The 27,255-nt window shown below is 36.3% G+C and overlaps 4 protein-coding genes across 4 annotated transcripts in view; 1 reads left to right on the top strand and 3 right to left on the bottom strand.

Annotated features, from left to right (window-relative positions):
* Window positions 1-5,594: 5,594 nt before the first annotated feature.
* Window positions 5,595-8,448, bottom strand: LOC105449306 (cell division cycle protein 123 homolog). Its single transcript, XM_011688444.1, has 6 exons — window positions 8,063-8,448; window positions 7,872-7,976; window positions 7,324-7,549; window positions 7,052-7,174; window positions 6,700-6,959; window positions 5,595-6,579 (listed from the first exon to the last, which is right to left on the bottom strand). The coding sequence occupies exons 1-6, from the start codon at window positions 8,270-8,272 to the stop codon at window positions 6,517-6,519; spliced, it is 987 nt and encodes a 328-aa protein (XP_011686746.1). The 5' UTR covers window positions 8,273-8,448; the 3' UTR covers window positions 5,595-6,516.
* Window positions 8,449-8,648: 200 nt separating this feature from the next.
* Window positions 8,649-13,459, top strand: LOC105449305 (rab proteins geranylgeranyltransferase component A 1). The gene is made up of 11 exons (XM_011688443.1): window positions 8,649-9,012; window positions 9,123-9,189; window positions 9,758-9,961; window positions 10,050-10,239; window positions 10,324-10,561; window positions 10,647-10,869; window positions 10,959-11,165; window positions 11,286-11,410; window positions 11,489-11,649; window positions 11,799-11,969; window positions 12,213-13,459. Exons 1-11 carry the CDS (start codon window positions 8,964-8,966, stop codon window positions 12,384-12,386), a joined length of 1,809 nt encoding a protein of 602 aa, XP_011686745.1. The 5' UTR covers window positions 8,649-8,963; the 3' UTR covers window positions 12,387-13,459.
* Window positions 13,460-14,450: 991 nt separating this feature from the next.
* On the bottom strand, window positions 14,451-16,909 carry LOC105449295 (AAC-rich mRNA clone AAC11 protein-like). Its single transcript, XM_011688428.1, has 2 exons — window positions 16,570-16,909; window positions 14,451-15,788 (listed from the first exon to the last, which is right to left on the bottom strand). The coding sequence occupies exon 2, from the start codon at window positions 15,727-15,729 to the stop codon at window positions 14,872-14,874; it is 858 nt and encodes a 285-aa protein (XP_011686730.1). The 5' UTR covers window positions 15,730-15,788; window positions 16,570-16,909; the 3' UTR covers window positions 14,451-14,871.
* LOC105449296 (gamma-aminobutyric acid receptor subunit alpha-1) overlaps window positions 16,709-27,255 on the bottom strand; it is a 116,843-nt gene continuing 106,296 nt past the window's right edge. The window contains exons 3-12 of the mRNA XM_011688429.1: window positions 23,990-24,222; window positions 23,173-23,240; window positions 22,502-22,722; window positions 22,005-22,087; window positions 20,743-20,942; window positions 20,574-20,661; window positions 20,166-20,326; window positions 19,366-19,545; window positions 18,659-18,810; window positions 16,709-18,333 (exon numbers count right to left, since the gene is read on the bottom strand). Of these exons, the coding sequence (XP_011686731.1) occupies window positions 18,108-18,333; window positions 18,659-18,810; window positions 19,366-19,545; window positions 20,166-20,326; window positions 20,574-20,661; window positions 20,743-20,942; window positions 22,005-22,087; window positions 22,502-22,722; window positions 23,173-23,240; window positions 23,990-24,222 (1,612 nt within the window). The 3' untranslated portion in view covers window positions 16,709-18,107. The remainder of the gene's footprint in view (window positions 18,334-18,658; window positions 18,811-19,365; window positions 19,546-20,165; window positions 20,327-20,573; window positions 20,662-20,742; window positions 20,943-22,004; window positions 22,088-22,501; window positions 22,723-23,172; window positions 23,241-23,989; window positions 24,223-27,255) is intronic.

Genomic DNA, 27,255 nt, shown 5'->3' with positions numbered 1-27,255 from the left:
TATATACATACATATATATGTATATATATGATACATATATGAATGAATGCATGAATGGAAAGGGAGCGAGAAAGAGAGGGAGAGGATGGAAGTATAATAGATATACGATTTACTACTAAATAGTTCTCGTCGATAACAGTAGATCATCCCTCTACCATTAGGTGTTAATTACGATATTAGATTGTAAGGTACAGATCATTTATGTATGGCAGACTTAGATTTTAAATCGTTAAGGACCGTTTAGCGATGCAATCTAGTCAAGTCGTTTTTTGTGACGAGGAATAGGCGACGAGTGAACAAAGCATTAAAAGTAAAAGAAGCAAGCGAAAAAACCATAACGATCGTTAATAGATCATCCCTCGCAGAGTAAAGAGAGAGAGCCTGAATTTATATAATTCAACCTACAGTATGTCTATCATGGCAAAGCTATTCCACGTTGTAACATGGTGTGGTCAGACTGAATAGACAAATAATTAATAGAGTTCTCTTTTCGAAGAAATATTAGGATATAGCCACAAGGGCGTGCGGCCTCCTTAAGAGTCTTACCGTTCTTGTCTTTCGTGTAATGCTTACCTGTATCTGTATAACTCTAACTTTATATAGAGAAAAAATTGTCGCTGTAAATTCTCGGCACTCTGCTCTTAGACGACCCACGAAGAGACCCGGGGTTCATTTAGACAACACGATTCAAGCCCGCGAGACATATAAAGTGGGGAGGGAGGGAGAGAAAGAGGAAAAAAAAAAAAGAAAAAGATGTGGAGTGGCAATAACATACGTTCTACGGAACATTCTAACAGATGTCTGTTGTACGGCCCGACCATACCTTGTCATGGTGCATGTAAAAATCCACGATTGTACATTGCGTAGATAATTCATTAAAAAGGTATAATATTATATATATATATCGCTGCACTTTAGTACAAAAACGCTTCACTTTGTTTCAAGATGAGAATGATAGATTTATATCGTATCTCCGTGTGCTATCGTGAAACGTGTGAATGCCCGCAAATTTTACTATGGACTTACTCTAAAACTTGTAAAAGCTCGTGAGAACGGGACAGGCTGCGTGGAAGAGTATGAGTTTATCTAACAACATTTCGTTATTGATTAAATAATTACGATTAATGAAAAAAAAAAAAACGTACGTCGGGCGCTGATATCCATTCCAAAAATTTTTATCCCGGCGCGCGATATATACATGTATAAATATGTAGAGAACTTTGTCGAGAGTTTGTTCTTTCTCTCTTTTTCTGTTCTCTTTCGATGTTGCAAGAAAAAGAATATCGTAGCTTTCAAGTAATCGAGGTGTAAACTGTTCCTGTGAATAGTGTCTCATTACGTGATATGAACCAAAGTGAAGGTCTCTGTCGAGGAGGCGTTGAGGGAAACGCGTAATGAATCGATGTGGAAAGCGAGCAGCAATACACGTGTAGAATATGTAAATTGAAATTAATTTAATCTGTAGGCCGTTTTTGTTTTCTTTTATCGGACGTAAAAAAAAATAGAGTAATTAGTTATTTTTGTTTTGGTAATCGTTATAATTTTATGTTTAGAAGAGAATTAAGGACGTAATTGTTGTGGATATAAATAATATATATTACTATCGAATATTATCTGATACAGAGATTATGCTTCTTTGATTATTATTATTATTATTATTCGACATCAAATGGAGATTGAAGAGAAAATTTTTTTTAATTACAATGTTTTTCCGAATTTAGTATCATCGCAGATATTAAAATTATAAAAAAGATATGATTTTATGTATGTATATATAATACAATATTTTTTTGCAGAACAGCGCCAAAATGGAATTATTAAAGAGCACTTTCCAGTTAATTTTATGTGAATTACATATTATATATTATGTGGAGAATCTAAATAAGTTATTAGTTTTTCTGTTGTTGTATTGCGTTTATTCTTGATTTACACATTCTACACGAGTGCTAGCAAATGAAATGATTAATATCTTTCTCTCTGCGAGACGTATGTGATATAATCGTTTTGTCATAAATGTAACTGCGTTCGCAAGAAACACGCGTTCCTTTCGATTTTCCCCATTCAGTTAAAAGGACGGACAAGATACCTACCTCGTGCGCTTCGTCTCTTCCTAGTTTATCTCTGTTAGCCACACGCTCTGGGGCGCTGCCCGGAAATTCGAATGTCCACGTATCTGTAATCGTTATCATTTGTGTTTCTCGCACGGTAGAAACTTCTATGATCTCGCGGCGTGAAAACGAGCGAATCGCATTTCCGAGAAGAAGCACGTAGACGCTTTTTCTTTCTGTTTCTTTTTTTTTCCATTTCCGCAGTCGTTTGATTCAAGTCGTTTTATTTTAAACACAGTTCAGAGCGTTAAAAATAAATTGGGTTTTAGCTGCGAAAAGAAATATTCTGTAACAGTGAGGAAATACATGTAAATAAATTTATGTTTTGAGTAATATTTATGTTAACTCCTCTGACTGTTGGAGTGATTTAAAAAAAATCTATTAACGATGTTGTATCAATGCGATCTTATTAGCGTGGCCTAGATCACACACTTTTTTCTGAAGAGTTTTCTTCCTCGATTTAATTTCATCGCGAGAGGAAGATCCCGAGGAAAAGATTGCACTCTTTTATTTGCGAGATCGTATTACCTTTTATTTATTTCCGCATTGAAGTCAGATTTTTTATGTAATCGAGGCGGTCTACACAAATGCGAGAGAATTTATTTTTTAATCGAAAGAGAGTAAACCTGGAAGCTTTAATTATAGATCAAATAAATTGATTTATAGAAAAGGAACCCTTCTCTTTTTTTTTTCTTGTAGACCGTCTCTCTCTTTCATTCTTTTTTCGCGGCTCTCGCGGTATTCAGCGCGAGAGGAGCATATCCCAACGAAAGAGAGAATCGCGTTTCCACTCGAGCCACTTGTATAAAGCGAGGACAAGTTCAATATATTTATTCCCGCGGTAAGAGTAAGAGAACGAACTCTATCTTCCTGTATATTAGAGAGAAAGGAGAAGGGAGGCGGAGAGAGACAGAGGAAAAAAAAACGATACGGAGAGATATCGGAGCGGCGTGTCTCCGCGTGTATAAAATTCCGAGCGAGTGTCTCTCGCACCAAATAGAGATGCGTATTTTTTGAACGGGACGTCTATGGGAGATAGCTTCTAGCTCACGCACGTCGGACGCGCGTGTACCACTCGATTCGTCGGTGATAGTCTGGCCTTTCGCCACCCAATTTAGTCGTACCAATCGCATTTATCATAGAGGGGTGCGTAGTCTTCATCGTTGAGGTAAATCCGAAGCGGACTCGAGCGAAGGAGCAGAAAAGAGAGAGAAAGAGAAAGAGTAAAAGGAGGAGGACGTACGCATTTGAGGGCGAGAGAGGATCGGTGCCGGTGTAATTTCGGCGAGCTCGACTTCCCGATGCCGAAGACGCACGCGGATTGTCGGCTTCCACACGCGATCGCCACCCGGTAAGGGATTAGAAGATCCGATCTCACCGAGATTCCACACCGGTCATTCAGGCCTTAGCGTTTTGCGGATCAAGGCGAGGTTTCCCAAAGCTAGCTTCTTCAGGTACTTAAAAGAGATAGGAAGGAGGGAAAGATGAGAAAGGCATAGAGAGAGAGGAAAGAAATAATGATAAAATAAAAACAATCCGCTTTACACTGGCCGTTAAGCGATAACTTAAGAGTTTTTGTATCGTATGTTTGTTAAGACTACTGTTTTTGTCACTCAACACCCTACCAGTATTCGAGAGAAAGAGAGAGAGAGAGAGAAAAAAAAGAGCGAGTGAAAAAGGAGTGAAAGGGGATGCAAACGTGAGAAAGAGAATTGAGAGAGTGTGCTGCGAATCTGCTGTTGTATCTTTAGTATCATTAAAACGAGCGACGTATAGTAAAAAGAAGGGGAAGGCGAAGGGGATGAATTTGCGAGCGAGCAAAGGACAGAAGGGTAGAGAGGGTGGAGGACGAGCGAAACGGCCGTACACCGCAAAACGTACATTTATTAAGCTACGCAATGTCGTCTAGCACAAATCGGTCGAGGTAATCGATTGCGAGGGGAGAACCGAGGGCGAGTGTGTGAACGTGACGCGAAACCGATCATGGACGGAGAACGATCGTCGATGGTGAACGCGAGGAGAACGCGTTCCCCGTGCGCGTAACGAACGATTGGAAAACGATGTGAACCACGTGTTTCGCCGGGCAGGGAACATGCAGTCTTGCAATAGACGATACATACGCGACGAATGTTACCGAGAAACACCGGATGTTCCCTCGAGGAAATGCGCCGCGAAGGGACGGGAGATCGCCTCTCACGAGAGGTTCGAGAAGAGACGTTTTTCCTGGAAATCGTTGCGAAGATCGAAGGGCTTTTAGGTGAAAGGAGCCGTGCACCGCTCATTAGTCTATACGATATCCATTACTTTGCATTGAAGGTATCTCGACGGTCCTTGTTGTTTGTCGTTATTCGTCAGGAATAGCGACTATGCGCTGCAAATTATTTTTTTTATCACGCGAAACGGCATCGTACTTCCTCCCCCTTAGAGAAAACCAAGCTTATTTTTTCATATGCGGGTGCTCGGATTTACCTTTTACCGTAAAATCCGTTCGACTGTATGTACAATTCGCGTGTATATTGCGGGCGAGAGGCCGATGCACAAATTGCAATCGCGACTAGTGTGGGGGAGAGGCTTACAGTGTAACACGAAGCAGCGACGAAGCAATCTGTCGTATTTCGCTCGCGAAAGGAGAGGAGGACACACTGTGTAAATAAGGCTTTATTTTGCGAAGCGACTTCGCAACTTTTTTCATCGTATTTGTGCACTTGCAGATCTCTGATGACGGGTCCTTTGCCTCGAATTTGTATCGAATTAAAAGCGCAATCGTGTCTCTACTTCTGTTTTTTTTTGATAAAGGAATTCGAAGTAATTTTTAAATATTCGACGCGCGACGGAAATATGGTTTGCTTCTCATCGAATCTTTAAATCTCCCAGGTTAAATTAACACGATAAAAGTAGAGAAATGTAGTCACTTTATTATTATTAATCTCTTAAATCTGAAACAATAATGCATTCAGAAATTTAGAACAGTTTTCGTTCACTTTTTAAAATAACGTCAAAGTATAGAAATAACATTTCCGTAGTATTTTTCTAAGAATTGGCAAAAGATTGTAATTTTTATATATTGGTTTTCAGCATATGTAAACTATATATATATGTATATGTATGTTATATCATTTCGCGAGAGAAATGTCTTTGCATTATTACTAAAAAAAAAATTGATAAAAATTAATATGTTATGAAAAAATTAGAATTTAAGCATTTTTCGTCCTTAATACTCGGCAGAACTGTACAGATTAAAGTGCGAGGCCCGATGCGAAAAGCTGCTGGGTCGTTTTGCGAGAGGCTCTCGGAGGTTTTTAAGAAACGTACCATATGGTCCACCTGATTGACAAATTGTAAAATCGCACACAGCAGTAGTCGCCCCTAATCCTATTGGATTTTGTTTTTATGAAGATTAACGAGATGAGAGAGGACGAAGGAGAAAGAGGAAAGCAGAAACATAGAAAGGGAGAGAGAAAGATGAAAATACTCCTTGGAATATGACTGTACAGCGTATTAACTTGTCCGGAGGTACATATATCGGGGGATCCTTTTTCAAAACTGAAGTATTAAGGATTGCATATTGTACATAAACAAGACATATTTTCTATATAAGGGACGTCGCTCGGTAAAAAGGCCGATGGCTCGAAAAATACTGCAATATTATGATAATTCTTTCAAGCGGTAGGATAGCCTTTAATCGTTTTATGTAATGTAATGATAGAAAAAGAGAGTCTGGCAGAATAAAAGTGAAAGTTCTGTATTTAAATATCCTGTCGGTGTACATTCATTCACATACACACACACACACACACACACATATATATATATATATACATATATATACACACACATACACACGCAGAGGCGTCACAGCCTAAACTGCGGGAGCGGATTTGATGATCTCGGAGCATTTAATTGCATGTACTTGTACAATTACATAAATCGAAAGTTTTGGATCGCATAACGCTATGAGAAAATTATCGATTTTAATTCAATTGACAGATCATGGGTCTATATGGTTGCACGCAGGTAATATTGAATTTTTTGTATCGCAAACCCGGAATGAAGGAACCATTCAACGTGAAACTCGGAAGGAGCGAGAAATAATTTGAACAAGTTCGATTCCATTTTAGTACAGATTGTAATCGAATGATCTCAAAAACGTAGGATTTTAAACAGGCTAACGTGTAATATATACGAGGATTTGAAAGAGTAGAATCCGTTCGTTGTGTAATCTCGCGTATATTTATTAGCGCGTGTACTCGCTATCATTAGATATTAGCCTTCTTTGTGAAAGATGAAATGTAACAATAATTTATAATACCTCTCTTTAAGTTTTTGTATCCCTTGTACATGTGAGTAAAGGAGTTACAAGCTGATGTTCATACACAAGGAAAATGTTTATTTATACACTGTATATACATCAAGTACTTTCTGAAACGTCAGCATTTTCTTTTTCATGCTCTTTCCGCTGACTTTCCACCTCCTGCAACAAAGCGAAATTTTCGGTTGTCGTAATCATCAGCGTCGAATAAAAAAAAAAGAGGCTACAATAAATCGCTAAATTTTCGCAAGCGTACTTCTTCGATAACTGAAAATATCATACCCTCTGAATAATATCCAGCAACGTGACGTTGTCCCTCGATTGGAAAAACTCGCTGATTTCCTGCGGAATGCAAAATTGCACAGGAGGCTTTGGCTGAATGCCTATTTCCTCACCGATAAAACGGAATTCTGGCGTGTTTTCAATGTGATTTTGTAATTCCTCGTACGTAAAGAGCGTATCCTTCGTAGACGCCGCGTCCAACGCGCCGAAATCTATTATTTTTACCTTATCCTTCTTACGTCGCACAACGTCGAAGGAATCTGTCAGAAACAAATTTTATACATTACTAAATTACTAAATATAAGAGTTACTAAGAACTCATTATTAATTTTAGTACGGCGCTCGTACGTACAGTTGCGCAACGGAAATCTGCCTTTGATGCGCTCCGCAAACAGGCTCTTGATGTCTGTCTGTATATCATATTTTTCTGACTCGTTGGACTTGTGGTACTGCGATATATCCCTCTGACTTATAGCTGCGTAACATACATAATTTGTTATTATATCGCGAAAGTTAACTTTGTAAAAGCAGGCAGAGAGAAATACGAAAGCGCAGTCAACATAATTCAGGAATTCTCATCAATTCAACAATTGAGGAGAAGAAAAGCTGAGCTGATGAAATTACCAATGAGCTCGTTGTCCATGACAAAGCAGCGAAATTCTGTGCAAGGATTGATATCCCGCCATTGTTTCAACACCAGACAGAATGGCAAAGGGTTCTCGCTGTTTTCCCTCAAAGATCGCGCGACGTTCAGATCCTTGGCAATCCTGTCGGAACTTTTCAGTAACAAGTAGATCTCTTCCAGTGTGTTACATTTGAGGGTTTTTGTAGGTGCAACCCACATGGCATCCTGTAAAATAATTACGATTGCATATTATAAATTGTACTATAATTTTCTTTTTGTCTCAATATCATATTATATTATAACAGTTATTAGAAAAGTACGTTATTGCATTATATTGCTATTCTTTTAATAGAAAATTTATAAACGAGCTACATTTGATCCATTAAAGCGAATCACTCACATTTTAGAAAAGGAATTTTTAGTTTTTATACGATACTTTTTTAAACACATACATTCTTATTGTATTTCCTAAAAAAAAAGGAAATTTGCAAGAAATTTTCTTTCTAAAATAAATTGATTCAATTGTGAATAATAGAAAACACTTTACCGCGGGTGTACTCCAGTTTGTTTTGACAAACACCGCATCGTACTCGTCTAATGCTTCTTGTATTTGTTGACTGAATTCGGGGAATGTCGGTTGATAATCCGTTTCCTACAAAGGATTTATAATTGATTACATATATATAGCTAGATTAATAATTCTGTCATTTCCCAAAGAGAAAATATAATAATAAACACCTCTTCCTCGTATGTCACCGGCGAGCCGTCAGCCCATTCGGAATCCTCCGGTAGGGATCTCGCTGCCTCGAGAGGCAACACAAACGTGTCGTGCTCCAAATACTTCAGAACATCGTCGGGAATGTTAAGAATCCTAGCCTCCAAGGAATCCTTCTTGAACGTCGGATACCAAGAGGAAAAGGAGCACTCCAGTTTTAAATCGTTCACCATCTTTCTCTCAAATCTTTTGCGTATACGCGATATCTTTACTTAAAATTGTGTTTTACGAAAGGCTATTGGAACGTTCAGTTAAATTTTCGGATATTATCAGAATGAGAAAAGTAAACATTTGTATACCGATCAAAGTTAGCGACCTGTTTTAAGCGAAGAACATTTCAATCACGGAGACACAGTGTCTAGAATGAACGCAACGAAAGGTTCCTGGCACCCCGCATTCTCTTGGAAACGGATCCATCCTGTTGTTTCGGGCGCCTCTCCGCGAAGCGGCGCGACGCTCGGCGACGAGCGAGAGACGTCAGATTAACGATCTCTCGCTCTCCTTCTCCTTCACTCCCGTGACCCGTCGCAGTATCCACCGTCCACACGCCACTCTCGCCCCTTTGGCTGTCACGGCGCCGTTCGTCCTGTCAAACTCCGAGCAAAAAAGGGTTGAGCGGGGGGGCCCGTGCGTGCGCGAGAGTGCTGCGGAGCGAGGGTCGCGTGCGGGGCGGGGCCGGTTTTTTTTTACCCGAATCTCCGTCGCCGAGAGGAGGATGAATTAATTGGATCTGCTCGCGTACTCCGATATATCGTGTTAGAATCTGGAATTTACTCGCCGATACCCCACACGCGCCGATCCTTCCCCTCTCCCCCCCGTGCAAGTCGATCAGCTCCGTGGACAGCCGCCGAGGGAGAGACAACCATGGAGGACGATCTGCCGACCGAATACGACGTGGTCGTCGTAGGAACAGGTATTGATTTTTATCACGACCGGAGCGGACGACGGCCGCGCGTCCGCGCTCAGCCAGCGAAAGCTCCAACATTTTCGCCGGTAATCCGTCGCTGTCATGATTTCCGACAGGTATGACCGAGTCCATCGTCGCCGCGGCGGCAAGCAGGATCGGCAAGAGGGTTCTGCATCTGGACAGGTAACGGACCTTTTCTTCCGAATTTGTCACCTGTCAACTCGTACCTATAACTCGAAACGTGTTTGACACATATAAGATTACGAGGGCGCGATTGATAATTAATATTTAATATTTTTATTTCATATTCAATATTTTTTTATTCAATCTTTAGGGAATTGTGTCAGAATTCGATGAAGTAATTTTGCAGTGATGTGCTATCATTGGCCGCATTCCGGAAGCTCGCTATATATTTTTCAATGTCTCATTTTATTGTAATTTTATCTTTATGAAGATCTTTATTAGAACGAGGACAGAATGACACAATAGCGCCGATGACACGTTCCCCAATGCAGCCAATGTGTTTATTGAATGTTAAATATTTTCTCAAAAGTCAAAATCCTACATATAACAAATATAATCTCACTTAATCATTTGAGGAAAAGTAAGAAAGTAAAGTATTATCTTGATTCGATTTTTATCATGCGCATTTTGATTAGAGATAAAAGGATTTCTTTCCTGCTACGATATGATAAGCTATTTAAAATTAGAATAACATTCTTGCCTTGAAATTTTTCCTTGTTTTATCTAGCAACGAATATTATGGAGGGCTGTGGGCTACATTTAATTTTGACGGCTTGCAAAAATGGATAGAAGATTTAAAAACGGTCCGATCGAAAAACAAAAGTAACACTAGGAATACGAATGTCGATTTGAAGACGAATGAAAAGTTTTTGAAGGCTAGTGACCAATATTCCACAGTCGAGAACATTGGAGAAATCTGGTATATCTCCAAGTAAGAAATGATCTGGATAAAACTGACTTGTTTAACGATTTCCGATAATATCTCGTATATTCTGACTAGTTTTCTTTTTCACACGCAGCGAAGCGGATCTGCCTGATGTTTCCTCGAAGGACACCCAGACCGAGGGTTCCGGGGACAGTGCAGCCGCGGCCGAGGGTGCGGAAAAGACTGATCAGGACAAGGCTGACAAGAAGGAGAATGTGAAACAATGGAGCATTGACCGTATCAAGAAGGAGTACAGAAGATTTAACATCGATCTGGCGCCTAAAGTAAGACCGCAGATGTGTACTTGTAGACACGCATATTTATTCGTAATGCACACCTGTATATATGAGACATGATTCTCATTGCAGCTGTTATTCGCCCGTGGTGAATTAGTAGAACTATTGATTTCCAGCAACATTGCGCGTTACGCCGAATTCCGTGCGGTCTCTAGGGTCGCCACTTTTATGGACGGTAAACTCACGCAAGTCCCCTGCTCCCGTGCCGATGTGTTCGCTAATAAAACGGTTAGCGTCGTCGAGAAACGAATGTTGATGCAGCTTCTGACATCTTGCATGGAGCAAGGTGCCGACAGTCCAGAGTTCGATGGTGCGTGTCGCATGTGAACCTATTACACAAGGATACATTTTCTTAATTTTTTTCACTCTTACAATGTATCCCATTTATCTTTCAGGTTTCCGTGATAAAACGTTCTTAGAATATCTTAATACGAAAAATCTTACGCCTATAGTACAGCATTACGTTATGCAAGCTATCGCAATGGCAACGGACAGAACGTCGTGTAGAGACGGCGTTGATCGTACGAAGCATTTCCTCAATAGCCTTGGACGTTACGGAAATACGCCCTTCTTGTGGCCTATGTACGGAAGCGGAGAACTGCCTCAATGTTTCTGCAGGTGCGCAGCATTTTTGAAAAACGCGCCGAGGACTTTTCTCTATTTTACTGTCGTCTGAAAAAAAAAAAATATTTCTCATACTTTTATAGACTGTGTGCAGTCTTTGGTGGAATTTATTGCTTAAAGAGACAATTAGACGGCGTGGTAGTTAACGAGGATAAATGCAAGGCCATTATCAGTGGGAGACAGAGATTGGCTTTGGAGCATTTAGTCGTAGGGCAAGGCCACTTGCCGCCGGAAATCGTAGCCTCTGAGGGAGAGAATCAAATATCACGCGGAATTTTCATTACTGACAGGTATTTTTTGGATTTTTTTACAGATTTAAAGATAATAATATTGGCGTAATATATTTTATGGAGTCCATAATTTTTATTTTTCTAATTATTAATAATGTGTTATTTTTCGCTTATCTAAAGGTCAATTATGCAAGGGGAAAAAGAAAGTCTAACGCTTTTGTATTATCCGCCGGAGAAATCAGACCAAGAAGCCGTTACTCTAATCGAATTGGGACCATCTACTAATGCCTGCCCTCAAGGATTGTGTATGTACAACATCAATGCGAATATATTTCAAGATCGGTTTGATTCATGTCTGCATTGTACATTTTGTTTTTGTTTAGTCATAGTTCATATGACATGCAAACGTACTAAGAATGCAAAAGAGGATCTGGCATATGTTGTGAATAAGTTCCTGAGAGCAGAACCACTTGACCCCAATACTGTACGCAGTTCTTCTGATTCTCACACCCAAACAGTTTCTCCTGATAAACGACATCTTCAGGTAAAATATCTCTGTAAAAATTATCAATAATTTATAGAATTATATTTTAAATTTGAGGCCCATTGTGACATGAGAATTATATTATTACTGGTGTGAAAATAAATTAAAATATTTGAAACGTGATATTTTAAATTGATTAATCATATTAGGATGATCGACACAAGAAAGAAGAAACTGAGTATCCAGTACCCCAAGTATTATGGTCCTTGTATCTCAATTTACCCGCGAGCGACATTAAACTAAGCGATTCTGCACCGAGTAACATACATCTTTGTTCTGGTCCTGATCTTGAGCTTGACTTCGATTTCGCTGTGAATCAGGTATGTATTGGTAATAAGTTAATAGCAACCGTGTAATAATTGTATACATAAAATATAATTAATTATTTAATTAATTTTTCGCAATGATTAATTTGTTTCAAATACCTTGTTACTTGTACTATTTTTTAAATATATTTATTGCGAAGTAATACTGGTTTTTCCAAAGCTAATTGTTTTGTTATATATAATACTTTTTAAAATTGCACTAGATAACTCTTTAAAAATTTTGCCTTCTGTTCTCAGGCTAAGAATATTTTTAAGTCCATGTATCCAGATGAAGACTTTTTACCGCGCGCGCCCGATCCAGAGGAAATTGTTCTAGAAGGCGATGAGGCGCCAGGCCCGAAATTCGAGGGTGGTGATATGGCGGAGGGTGAGGAGAAGCAAGACATCGAGAAGACCGAAAAAGAGGAATAATGAAAAACTATCGAATAATGCTTTTGCGTCTCTATTGTCGAAAAGCAGATAAGGCTTTTGCGCCTTTAGTGTCTTTTATCTTCATCATTATTGCATTTCCTTATAAACGTATTCGAAAAAAAAAGAAAAAAAAATAACGAGCATGAGATACAGATTACGAGGCAGTAGTAACGAGAAGCTTCACGGCGTTAACGGTGTTATTTTTTTAATTGTTCGTACACTTTTACACGTTGCTTTTCGTCCATTCAGAATATTTTCGTCGTCGAATCGCTTATTACCGATTCATCTCTCACCTATACAAATACAGTGCTTTTGCATTTTACGCATAAAAAAAGTGAGCTTTGGCAAGGAAGACACAGACTCGTTAGAGGAGCACAAGCGCGTTTACAAGATGGTGAAACAAAATTTACGAAATTGTATTACTGGGTTGATATCTTATACTGCGATTTACATGTTATATATTTATATAATATATATATATGTATTTTTTTATTTAATAATTTTTTCTGTGTAATTAAACGGCGAGAATAAAGAAAATGCAGGTGCATTCTGAAATCCATTTTAGGGTTAGACAGTGTAGCGCTCGTAATCACTAGACTCAAAACACATACCTTATACACCATATAACAATACCAGCAGAGATAATAAGAATGGAAGGACATATTGTAACGTCACGCTTTGATACTTCAGTAGATATTGACAGCATTGCATACCGCAATTTACTTATAAAGTATTGTATGTGCACGAGCCATTAGTCATTTAGATAGACATATTGGGATTGATAGTTTGTATTACATGCATTATACGTAAATGGATATACCTTTAATGCGCTGTCATAATATATCTGTAATAAAAATGAGAAAAAAATGCATAACTTGATTTAAATGAATAATTGATTCCGGTATAATTGTCTTTAGTGTGTCGTTTTCAAATAATTTTTCTTGGTGATTTTGTACTGTTATGTTCACATTTGTCAAATGAAAGGAGAGACACCGGTTATTTTGTCGAATTTTTACGCGATTGCACTCGTCCAACGTGTTTGTGGCTTAAATAAAATAATTTAATAATTTTAATACCTTTACTCTCTTATTGTTAGATATAAAAATCACTTTCAGACTATCACTCACACATTCTACAGTTCAGCTTCGAAGAAGTAACTAATGTTTTATTGCTCCATTCATTTTCGCTTCTACAAGTGAAACGTAATGTAAAAGTTATAAACACAATATTTATAACTGTTAATGAACTACAGTACATTTTTTTTCCATAAAAGATAAGGAATATTCAAGGCTATAAGAAGTAACATTCCTTTATCATTTTCAATTTATATCAATTCTCAGGTAGTAATTTTTTAAAAATATTTTTTATCTTACATTTTGCAGATACCTGTATGAGAATTTTCTCATTATCTATTTTTTATTTTTTTTATGTCTCCTATATTTTCAATAAGAATTTTAACATTAAAATTTATTATTTCAAGTTGTGTATTTATACAATTCAGATTACTAAAACAGCAGAGATTAATTAAGTTATACAATTCGAAGTTGGAAGATATTTGTATAGAAATAGTTTTCGACAGATTAATCTTTACTTATATCACTTTACTTATATCACTTCTTTACAATTAGAGAAATTAATCTTACTTCAATTACATTAGCATTTATTTACAATGTTATACTATTTATATTATCGATACTAAGTAATGATAGCACCTTTTATTTTACAGAACTATATGCTGCTTTCGTAAATATATGTTTATTTTATTTATACATATTTTCTATATGGCATATTCCGAACAAAAATAAAATTGTTTGATCCAACATATATTACCGATTACATATTATAGTAAACTAATATTTCTTTTTTTTTATATACACAAAATTGTTCGCCGTACATTTTTGATGTCTCACAATGCAAATTAGAGTTTGACAACATTTTATCAAAATGTAAGAGATGTAAGATAATGATTTTCTATGTGCACATAAGAAAATCATTATATACATAATTACTATGTTATTCAATTTATTTTAATAAAAATAATAAATGCAAAATGTGATAATATTTTCCTTCTAAAAAAAAAAAAGAATAAATATATCATGGTTAAAAAAAAACTCCATATTTAATTATTGTATTTTTTATAAGTGTACTCTAAACTATTGCATATTATGAAACTTAAACTTATGAGGAGTAGCTTTTCACATATGAAACAAACGAGATTAACACTTCGGAGTTCTGACATGACTCCTAAACTATCGTACTTTGATAAGAAAAACGTAAATGATGAGAAACTTAGATATAGTTTAGCTGTTTTAGCTAAAATTACTGATCTAAAATCGCCCGCTATAAATTCAAAATCTCAGACGGCAGTGTTAATTAAATCACCTTGTCAAATTTATATCTAGCGAAATTTAATCTGTGTAATAAAAAAGAAATTAGAGCTCAAATTTTAACTTGATAACAGATTGCCAATTCTTGAAATCTAATTTTAAGACTTAAGTTTCAAGTCACAGTTGTATTGTATCTCCGCCTTGGTAACAATTTTGCAGATCTGCATTTTAATGTCCGCTTGTACTTCCTTAGGTAAATTCAACACAGTCTGTGCCATACTCTCAAAAAATAACTCGATACTATTCTTATAAGATCTGGATATTGCCTTAGTACGCAAATTTTTACTATTACTGTTACTATTGGTGCTATCATATTTCTTACTATTTGTTGTGGTGCATGACTTTTCAGTTTTCTCAATTTTATTGTCGTCATCTACTGATAGAATATTTACAGTACTGCTGTTATTGCTGTTACTGGTATTACTGCTAACAATAATGCTGTTGTCATCAATAATATTACCGTCGTTGCCACTGCTGTTCGATTTGATACTATTGTTTAACTTGTTAGATACATCTGAAGATGTAGGATATCGAAGAACTTTTTCTTTACTCGGCATAGTACTTGGTATAACAATGCGAGTTGGTTGTGATAAAGTAACCGAGCTCACTGGAGATGCAAGTTTATTCCTTAATACCGAGGAACCAGCTTGTAAGGGTTTCGGCCGAATCGGACGAAAACGGTCAACGGGCCTCTTCAAAATTATCATTTTTGGCTTTGAATCATGCTTTGGCAAGATTGTTTGTGATTTATTGCAGTGTCTAGTTATTTTGTTCTTGTTGTTGTTTCTACGCTTCGGCATGATGACTGTGACATGAGGATAGGATTCTTCTGTCGAGGGCATAAAGTTGACATCTAGATTTTCAGGATTGAAATTTTGTTCAGGTTCCATCGCCTCAATTTTGACAATGCTTTCATCGATTTCATATGTCATTTCGTTGCACACTATCTTGTCCATTTTTTGATTATCGAAAATCGAATTACGTCAAAATCTGGATTCTGTGTTATTCCTCAATCCTGCAACAAAAATTTTATGCCATAAAATATATACCTGTCTATTTCTACATTAATAATTATTACTATATTTTTGAAGAAGGCTTATAGGTATGTTAACTTTCGAGCAGTCTTGTACTTTGTATTGCCTAATTTTTCTTGTGTTAAAAAATTCTATCGTCACCGAATTAATTACTTCTTTAAATAATATAATTTTTACTCTTTAGTTGTATGTAGAGTTGAACATTTGCTGTCTTTCGTATCGTACTCCCTACATATCTAAATTAGTGCACGATTATAATCAGTGCAAACATATATATATATTTTTTTTTTCAACTCTCTACATAAATTCTTTCAAAAATGAAATCTCTAATTCATATCAGACTAAATTGAAAATGAAATAATCTTCGCTCATTTGCGTGAAATAATTTTGATTGTGTTAAAAGTCAAAAGCAATTTACATTTTTATCTTTTCAGTCTACAAAGGAGTAGCAAAAAAGGAACACTTATTTTTTTTATATATAGCACGTTTGTAAAAAGGAGCATATTGATCGAATTTCACTGTTATCTTTTCACAATATTTGTTTTATATAACGGCATTCAAAGAAGAATGCGTGACAAATTTTTACTTGTTTACACACGTAGGAATGTTTTTTAATAAACATGTTTTTATGCATGCCAGAGGCAGAGCGGGAAAAAAAATGCTAATTCGTTAAAATCAGAGATATTATATATTCAAGTGTGTGGGATTTTTCTGACAACGATTTATTACAAATTTGTATGATATCCACATGTATGTACGTACCGAGTGTCATGTTGAATCCAAGTGCCACATCCAACCACCATGTTGTAAGCCGGTGTATTTGTGCAAATGATACAAGAAAATGCGTGATGTTTGCGATACTCCGCAATTAAAAACGGTGAATCTATCTCAGTTTATGTTGTTTTTTTTTTTTCGATATGATGCGCCCTCTCAAACTCGACTTTTCTAAGAGAGGCTCATCCGTCCTATGGTATCGAATTAACTTGGAAACCAACTTTTTCGAAACTGGACACAGTGGATTTCATTCAACGGAAACAGCAGTAATGCAAGTGCCGACGAGGGACGGTAGACCACGATTGGTTTTCACGCAGGAAATTAACCATGGCTATTACACGCGGAAGACTCGACAATTTGTTGCGCTGAACGCGTCGAGGAGAGATTTGCCGGATCGATCGGATCTGAAAGCAAGAGCCAATCGCCAAGCCAATCGCTTCAGCCGCTCAGCCAATAATATCGTGATGATAAAAGAATATTCCAAGTAACTTATTTTTTCATTCGTTGCGAACGTAGCTTATATAATGGGTGCGCATTTATACAGAAGGACAGATATATGTGTAGGCTGTTGCTCTCTCACACACAACAGATTTATGATAAAGAGAGCAACAAGCTTTCATTATTAAATTCATGATTTATTATTATACTGATGCTATTGTTATACAAATTTATTATTATGCAATAAATACATTTACGTCATCATAATCAAGAGACACAATCGTGTCTCAATGCTAAAGAAATCGAGTATAATATATACATTACTGCAAAAATGTTCTTTTCTCATATAATTTGTATATAGAATATGCAAGATATTAATAATAAAAGTGTAAATGAAAACTGATTATTATCACATCATAGATATATGTTATAGAAATGTCAGTATAACAATAAATCATGAAATTAATATCATAAACTATTAATGTCCAAATTTTGGTAATTTACATATCTGTTGATCAATATTAAATAAATATAAATAAATATAAATAAATATTAATCATGATGTAAGAAGACAAGTGTAATATTGCGCATAATGTCGGAATAATAAAAATTGGAGTAAATTTCTTCTAATAGCAAAACTTGGTTTTTAAAACATTTTGGACAAATTTCTAATTAGTCGAAATGAAATGACGACTGCGCACTCTTGGAAATACTTCGCCTGTTTTCTTTACACTATGCTATTAATATTAAATGTAACTATTAATACTATTATATAATTAAATAATAATAAATATTAATATTTACGATTTGTTTGTCTCAATGTATTTATCATTTCTTAAGATATTGATATACTATACAGGGCATTTTGCAAACAACGGTGTTCAACAACTTAACAGAATTATGTGTACAAGCGATTTTAAATTTAAAAATTATGACATTATATATACATATTGTCACACGTTTAATTAATAATTAATTTGAGATAAATTTAATAATTCAATTTTACGTAAGTAGTACACGATCCCTCCCGTCCCCTTCGTTTTGTAATACACTATATGTTCGCCTCATTGTCATTAGTGATATTTTCGTTAATGGGAGATCGGCCTTATCGATCCGATCGGTGGGTCCTGCCATTTAAATTCCTCTTGATAGGTGACGTAGACTACCCAGTAGCAGACGTTGAGTAGGCCGAAAGACGCGGGAAAGACTATTCGCGCCACCCTGTCAATGTAAGATACGCTGTTTATGGGCCTCTTCGCCATACGATCGCCGCATTTTCGATAGTTGCTCGTCGCTTCTCGCTGCCGACGACGCCTGTAATTTTAGATATTAATTATAGCGCCTCTCTCTCACAATCTATAGAGGTATAACTGTATTGATAAAAAAGTAATAAAAAAAACAAAATAAATATAAATTTATAGATATGCAGAATATTTCATAATTTACTTTTAATTTTAAGATTTTAATTTTAATGAGCTTTGCTGATTCATTTATAAATGGTAAAAAACAAAAAGTAGTAATAAAGATAAAACTATATTAGAATATTTTAAATTGAGATAAAAATTTAACAGAAAATGCTGCAATAATATCGTGCGCCTTAATAAATTGGTTTTCTTATTAACGTATATACATGATATACCTGAAAGCTTCATCGCCCGCTAAACAATAGAGAAACTGCCGCCACATCGGTAAAATAAGTTCAGTTTGCGTCTGTCTCTCCATCGTCGACGGTTTCGAAGAAACGGCGACCGTGATGGAATGACAGGAGTCTCGTTCGTATGTGACACCATCCTGCCGAGAGCGAAACTTGACTTAGCAACGATGCAATTGATAATTCACAAAATAATTCTAGGAAAAATTGTCAAGAATTTATAAAAGAAAAATAAAAGACAAACAAATGCAATTATGTATTACATTTTAAATTGTGCATGTCTCTTGTAAATTTGAAGATTGAGTACTTTAATAGATTTATAAAATTAATTTCTGCACTTTAATCATTTATCAATTAATAATTATCTGTAAATTAATTTATCTGTTTTTAGAAAAGCTAAAATACAGATAATGTAAAGATCTGGAAATATCTGAAAGGCATTTCATTTCTGCATTTTTTAAAATCTTTTTGGACTTCTAAGACATGTCTATGATATTATTTGAGAGGGCTTATTGTTACGAATTGTATCCCAGTTCTATCTAAAGTCCAAAATCGGGACATAAGACGTCTTTTAGACGCCTTTCACGCAGACGTTTCTCGCAAACATATATTTAAGGCGTCTTTCAGACGTCCCTTATGTCCTGATTTTAGACTTTATGTTGTCTGCGATATTTTTATTGAAATATCGAACTAACGCTGTATAGCGCGGACATGAGAGAACCACGCTTCCTAGTACTCGTGTCGATAATTTCCGGATGAACAGCCTGAGGGCTGCGAGAAATCATCGTGCGAAATGTATCCTCGAACTCCTCGCTCGCAGAGCTCTTCCACTCTTCCCATTCTTCGTCGTCCAACGGAATCTCGCCGCTATTAACCTAAAAATTAATTAAAATTGGATTGATGCTGATTTAAATTGTATATTTTTTTCCTATATATATTTTTAATTAAAGTTGCGTCGACGCGAAAACAATTTTGGATACAATTTAAATAATTCTTTTTCCAACTGCAATAATTTTTTTACATATTGAGCTAACATTGTGTAAATTTGAGGGATAACTAATAGGTTTTCTAGCGTTTGCATACATCGAAAATATACAGAATGTCACAGTAACTATTTAAATATTTTCGAATCTATAAAATTGATAGGAAAATTTGTGTAACTAAACTCGATGGTACGAAGAGAAATATCCTATCATATGGTGATAATAATTTTTATCTCGGTGGAGGTATTTCGGAGATTTTAAGATCAACTTCAGGCCTTCACCTGGACAAAAATTATTATCGCTATATGATAGCTCCTTTGTACTGTGCAAATTATTTTTTTCTCTGAATCTTATAGATTCGAAAATATTTAAGGTAGAAATTACTTAATGTGATACTCTGTATATTGTAAAAATAAAAATCCATTAGAATATCGCAATCGTTCTTTCGCGTGTTTAGATATTCATGCGATTGAAGAGGACGAGAAAATATCGCGATTATGCAAAATCATCACCTTCGTGAAGTAATGAACGCCAGCGAACTCCAAGAGGGTGGCGATACAGTAACCGAAACTCATCAGTAGAAACCAATCCAGAGCGGTAGCGTATCTAACTTTCGGCAAATCCGTTCTGGAATCGAGGCTTATCGTCGATAGCGTCAAGACGGTGGTGATACCTGGAAAATTTATGATACAGTGCTATCCGCATGGTCGGATTTTCTATTCAGGCACCGCAGGCATGTGCCTTATAGGACGCCTATGAGACTTTCGCTCGTAAAGGGAAGAAAAGTGATAAGGGGCATTAAACAAGGCATACAGAATTTTTTTTTGTACGACAAAGGATAAATTACAAGAGCGAAAAATAATGAAGATGTGAAGTGACAGAAAGGGACGCCTTACAAATTAATTAATTGTAACGTGTACCTAAACCCACTCGATCGCTCGTCGCCTCGCGATGGATCCAAAAGGATACCCAACTTAGCACGACTATCAAAACGCACGGCACATAAACCTGTTGATGTAAGAAAGTCCCTTCGTTACATCGCATAAAAAAAAAGGATATTTGCAGCGAGCATGATTTCCGAGCGCTTACTTGTATGAGAAAGTATCCGGTGTGGCGTTGCAAGTTGAAAGATACTTGCAGTATCGAGAACTCGCCCTCGCGACGGAAGAACGTGAGATTCCTGTACGGCGAACCCATTAAATCGAATTGCGACAGTGTCATTCCGGGTATGAAGTTCACCGATAAACCTTCCTGCCATTCGTAGACCAGCTGTCCCGATGTGTACGCGTCTAACAAAAATACAGAGAGACGTAATAAATATTATATAACGCGAAAAGAAACAAAATACTAATTGCCGAATAAAATATTAGAAGCATTTCCAAGAGATACCCGCGTCTGCTACCGATTCAGAGATATCCCATTATATTATAAAATTCGTGAATATCCAATAAGTATAGACAATCAATTAATCATTTCAAATATATTTCTTTCGTTCTTGTATTCCTATGATTGTCAATTTTAAACATCCAAAAATTCATCAACATATATTCGCCGGATATATGATCCTTATGCCGCATCCCTTTTCTTTAGCCACCCGAATACCAATGACTAATCTTAAAACACGCGTCCCGATTCTGGGAGACGAGTTCGATCACTGGCGCGCGCTTATGATAATAAATTTCGATATTACGCCGCATCATGGTCCATGATGCCAGCTGTTATGGCAGAAGGTGGAATCGCGCGCGGGTACCGTAAAGCCGAAACGTAAAGGAATATCGAATTTATTGCAATCGTAACTTCGGCGTGGACGATCGCAAACACTCGCCGAAGGATAATATCGCTGGCACGTTATGTACGTGAGGAACAGCATAACGTGGCGTACAAGAGCATACGAATGAAGTATTATTTGTTCTGATTTTCTCACAAATTACGTCTCTGTTACGGCTTGAGTCTCAATTGATGCGCGAAGCGCACAGAAATCATGTATTTCCAAATGATGAGTGCAGTATAAGAGGACAGCGGCTTACTGAACTAAACGAAAGTAATACGGAATGGATTTCATATTATATCGTGGAAACAAGACTATGTTAAGAAAAACTGTGCCAATAAATGCAATATAAAATAAAAGATGGTGGAAATAAAAATTATAGAAATCCACATAATTTCTTGTTTCATTTGAAACAAGAAATAAAATTACAGAATATAAATTTGTTTCGTAACTTTGATTTTAAGATTAAAAACTATTCGCATTTTTCTTACTTCAAAAATTAATTTTTTTTTTTATATCGTGGCTCTTATCTTCCCCTAAAATGCAATATTACTATGTGATCAGTTAAAAAATCGATACATACAGCTTCCCATTATTAACGGGCAAAATTGTCGATCCATAGGGAAGTTCCTCAGCTCCATGGGACATTTGGCCTTAATAGTGAGCCTGCATTATAACGAGACATTAAAAAAAGAATCGTGATCGAAGCTAGATTATATAATATGCAACATTTATACCTAATTCTGCTCTTCATTTTATATCATCTTTCCATTATATTATAAAATTTTCCTTTTATATGTCGTGTATAAATTACATCTCTCAAAAATATACATCTATTATAACTTCTCTATTATACTTCGAGAGCAACAACGCCACATTTTCGTATAAAATTTTGCGATAGAGTATCTCACATAAAGCATAAAATTAAACTTCTTCCATTCGTATATTTTTTGATCATGTGTATTTTTTTTCGCGAACGCCGAGACGACGTTTGTAAAAGAAGTCCGAGAATATCTCGCAGGTATCGACGAAATCGGATTCGATTTGCCACACAGTGCGTAAATTCACGCGCGAACAAACCTCATGGAGTACAATATATCGCCGTCCTGGGAGATCCTTAGCAATTTGTTCGGCACAGTGATCGTGTGCACGTAACTATGCTTGCCGTTGTAGAAGTAGGTATCGGGACGCCAAATCCTCTCAACCATTTTGATGCTGAGGCTGAGGGACTTGATCGGGCCCAGGAAGCTCAGACGTGAGTCGCGCCACGATTGTCGAAAATAGCAGTCCATCGAGTAATCCTAGCGGAAGGATTTTTGAGGCTGTATTCAGGAGTAAACAGATTCGAAGGCAAATAAGACAAGAACGAAACTACGCGTAGCAAGTAATAGCGTACGTGCGCCAGTAAAATATGGCCGATTAAAAATTATTGCTACATAATTTCATATCAATTTTGACTCTAAGTAAATATTATATATTATATTTTTGGTATTGCAGGCATAAATTTACAAAAACGTAAATTACTTTGCATTAATTTTTTAAAGAATGTAATAAAAAAATAAAATTAATGAAAGAAGAAAGTTAAAATCATGAGACTAGTTAGCGATTATTGTTCCTACAATGAATGGCTGATTTGCATGAATAATTAGAAATTGATGTATTTAGAATACTTTATATGGCACTGCAAAAATAACACAAAAAATAAAAAATAGATTTACGAGTCTTCCTTACTGAAAAGTTTCGAATCTTACCATATCAAGTTCAGACACTGGACCCATACTTCTAATTAAAATATTGGTTTTGACTACTGTGGGCACGCCTGAAAAAATGAATATATCGAAACTCCGTGATTTATGAAATGTCAATATCAGCATCTCGGAAAGAGTTTGAAATATATAGCTTTAAAAACTAAAAAGGGAGCTACCGGAATGACGGTGACGATCAGAGTTGTAGGTGACAATCAGATTTGTTTGAATAATTTGGAATATGCAGCGCTTGAGAGAAAGAGAGAACATATTATACATAATATAATTTAATTTTAGTAGACAACAAATCGTTGCAATTAATTCGGCATTGTAGCCTGGAGCCCCATATTATTGATAATTAAAGCGGTTACTGTGTGTACTATCTTTCTCAGCTCTTCAGAATTCAATTATACCCGATATTATATTTTCTGTTGTATGATGCTGCGATTAGCGCGGGTATAGGACATAATGCATCATGAAATAGTTTCCGTGTAGAGTGACCGCAGCGCAATAAAGCTCGTATTCATAAAATTAATATCGATATTAAATGCATGCATACGCTTATTGCGTTTGCATGCAGTTTACGCGTTGTATCCGGTGCTCTAATGTCTAATTTATAAAATTAATTTTTTCGAATTAATTATGAAACATTAAATAAAATCTGCAATGAATACGTGTGACCATCTACATTAATAAAAATATATCGATTTCCAGAAAGAAAAACATCTACTTAATTTTTTTATGATTTCCGAATAGCAGGAATTTAAGCCATAATTATGTTTATTAAAGCACTCCATTTCTCACTGATCTTCATACTTCTTACCTTTACCGTGCGTGGGTAGTTGACTGTTCTCGTAATTCATTAGTAGGTTCTCGAGGACCATGGTGATGTTCTTCGAGACAACATCATTCGGCGTAGCGCGGGGCATCCTGCTGTCAACCGTCAACGTCGACTCCAGCGATTCGGATGACGTCATCGCGATGTCCGATGCCGCTTTGGTTTCGTACGCATAATAATGATACTTGTACACCGTGAGTGGCACGAGAATGACGAAACTGCACACATAACACAAAAGTAGGGGTTCATTGTTCCGTCGCGATGAATTCCGCAATATCGCGATATTCTGTTTACGTAGAGAATTAGGTGATAAGTTTCTTGTAAAATCTGAAATGCTCTCGTGTTATCTTACGAGAATTTAATCTAACTTCGGTCTAGAAGTAAATGTTTCGTTGCGGAAACGTTTGCGTACTCGAGTCTCTTGCTAACTAATAATAAAATTACACTCACAGTTTGATAATTAAGTCTATTGAGAAATGAAGCGAATTGTTGCCGAGCTATTTAACGCGGCGGAAATTTTCGCGACAGTATATGACAATCACGGACTCGGAACCATATCACGCAGATTATTAACGAACTCGGTGCAAACTACGCGTAATGTAATTTTAAACAAAGTCGTCAAATTAAAAGTTAAAGTACATTTTATTGCTACTTTTAATAATTGAAGCTTTTGCCTTAACTTATTAATTGTACCGAAATCGCGAATAAATTATAGAAATAACCACTTGGAAAAGTGGAGTGACATAAGAAGATTTTATAACACCGCGCGATGTCTCTCTTTTTGTGATGAACTAAAAGTCAGCAAATCGAAATACGATAATTTAAATAGACGCGGACAAATAGATTGAGAAGACTGTAACGTGATGAAAATGATAAATAGGTAATATATCTTACTGGATGTCGATGCCTGTTAAATTATAACTTAACATTATGAATGGGCCCTAAATGTCGATAATTGAAATTCATTAAGCATTTAACGAACATGAGTGCACTTTATGAATGTGTGAATAGGATTGTTCACCGTAGACGGTCCGATTTGGTTTTAAAGTTGATATTCTGTCCTACCGAGGGGAGACGCATTTCAATCCGTATCGATCACTCGCATTTTAAGCCCAAAGAGAGCCAGTTAGTACTACCAATAGATCCCGAGTTTCAAATTTTTTATAACGCTTTCGCTTGCAACGAGAACCAATTCTTTTGCATAATTGACAACGCATGCGATATCTTTCAACAAATTTAGTTAAATTAATTTATTGTTAGTGTTAAATTGATTATTAAATATTTCCAATTTCTTAAGTACTTATATTCATATTTATTTCTATTAATTTATAATATATATATTTTTTTTTTCTTAAATTATATTTTTATTAAAAAAAAAGAATATCAGACACGCTCGAATCGCACAGAGCGCATACCGTATATTCATATATGTATGTCCATTGTTAATTAAATGTTTAAAAACATTCTGCACCGTTACGTCGAGTGAAAATCGATGGCACGTTTTCAAAAAGATGCGCGCGGTATTCGAGGCTTTCCTCCTCGAGCGGTGTAACGTGACATAATAATGACGTTAGCGTTACAAAGATGTTACAAGGAGTTATCTAGGGCATGCTGCGTTCTCTCTCAGCTCTTATGCCCACATTCCCCGTCGCCCTACCGACATAGTCACCACCGCGAAATAGCATCGTCCGCGTGCCAGAACTTTGTTCCGGCGCAGGATCCTGAGTCCTGACTATCCGCTATCGATAAACCGCGGGCTCGTGACACACGCGACGGAACGTCCGCCTGCTAATCGTAAGTGCAACACGATCTTGTTGCTCTCGCAATATCCTCCGAAGTCTCCTGCAAATTGCACGTAATTTCATTATAACGGAAAAACGCATAACGATGTAGTCAGAAACTGCAGTGAGATTTTGAATGTACATACGCTTGATTGATCAATGAGATACATTCGCATTCACGGAATAAGTTTGATAAATTACCTTAATTTTAATTTCTAAATTTTATGTATATGTATTGTACATAGCTCTGCATGCGGAAAGACAGGTGTACATATACGTGATATACACTTCACGTCCAGTGACTTCTTAGAATTCTATCGATGTCTGAACGTGCACAACTCTCTCCATTAATTTCCGTTTTAATTTTTATCGCGGAGCTCGAAAGCACGGCAAGTAATGTAATAAAGTCGCAAAAGGGTACGACGACGAGCACGTTTGGAGTTCGGTTTAAGGCATAAAGCGAGGCCGGTATCGCGACGGGAAGGAAAAGTGGAGGCGAGTGCCTCTTGTCACTCGCCGATTCAGCAGCATACATCCTGCGGTCCACGAGGGCTCGCTTTCGCCGTGTTTCGAGAGAACGTTGCGCCCCGTTACATCACAATCTCGTGAGATGCGCATTTTGCACCCGGTTTTCGGCGGTCTTTGAATGGGCCGTGTATAAGATTTCGAGTGATGCCGGAACAAGCCATGTTTCGTTCATCGGATGTCGGATACGCAATATCGACACTGTTTCGTGTAAAGTAATATTATATTTTTAATGAAAAGAAATATTGACATAATAAAATAATTATAAGTAACATAACCATCTCAAGTAATCACCATACAGATGAATCATAATCTACTTCAACCTATAGTGCTTAATTATTAGTGAATAATCAACGTAAAATAAAAGATTATTCCTGCAATAAACAACGGCTTGGCACTTATCCAATTTTCAGAATTTAATTATAATTTAATTAATAAGTTGTATTTTAAAATAAGATTAAAAGGATTTGTCACAATTCATCAAAAATGGCTCTCCGTCATTGTTTCGTAATTTTATAAAATGCAACCCAAATGGCAAGGTTTCTTTTTCTTTAATAGTTTTTTTATTATTATCGTCGCTTTGTGTGTGCGACACAAATCGAAACTAAATTTACCTAACAGAAATTCAGAGAAATTTCAATTGGCGCTCATAAATTTTATTTTATTAATTTAAAATCTTGGAAGTAATAAAAAAGTTCATTAAAAAGTCATTAGAAAATTATTGTTATACAATACGGATAGATGGTTTTGCAGAATTTATGTCTTTTAATTTTGCTTCAAGCTTGCCTCTTTTTTTTATACCACGTTGCATTCTCACTGTGTCAGTCTCATCTCACTGAAATATAAGAGAAGGTATTTATTAATTAAAGATATTTTGGTAACGTTTATTTATGATTGTTCACAAATTTATGCCCTGAATTCTATGAATGCGCTGTGCGTTCTAAA

The sequence above is a fragment of the Wasmannia auropunctata genome, unplaced genomic scaffold (assembly GCF_000956235.1).
Source record: "Wasmannia auropunctata unplaced genomic scaffold, wasmannia.A_1.0 LD336076.1, whole genome shotgun sequence".
Taxonomy (NCBI): Eukaryota; Metazoa; Arthropoda; class Insecta; order Hymenoptera; family Formicidae; genus Wasmannia; species Wasmannia auropunctata.
This window is presented reverse-complemented; position numbering and strand designations above follow the sequence as displayed.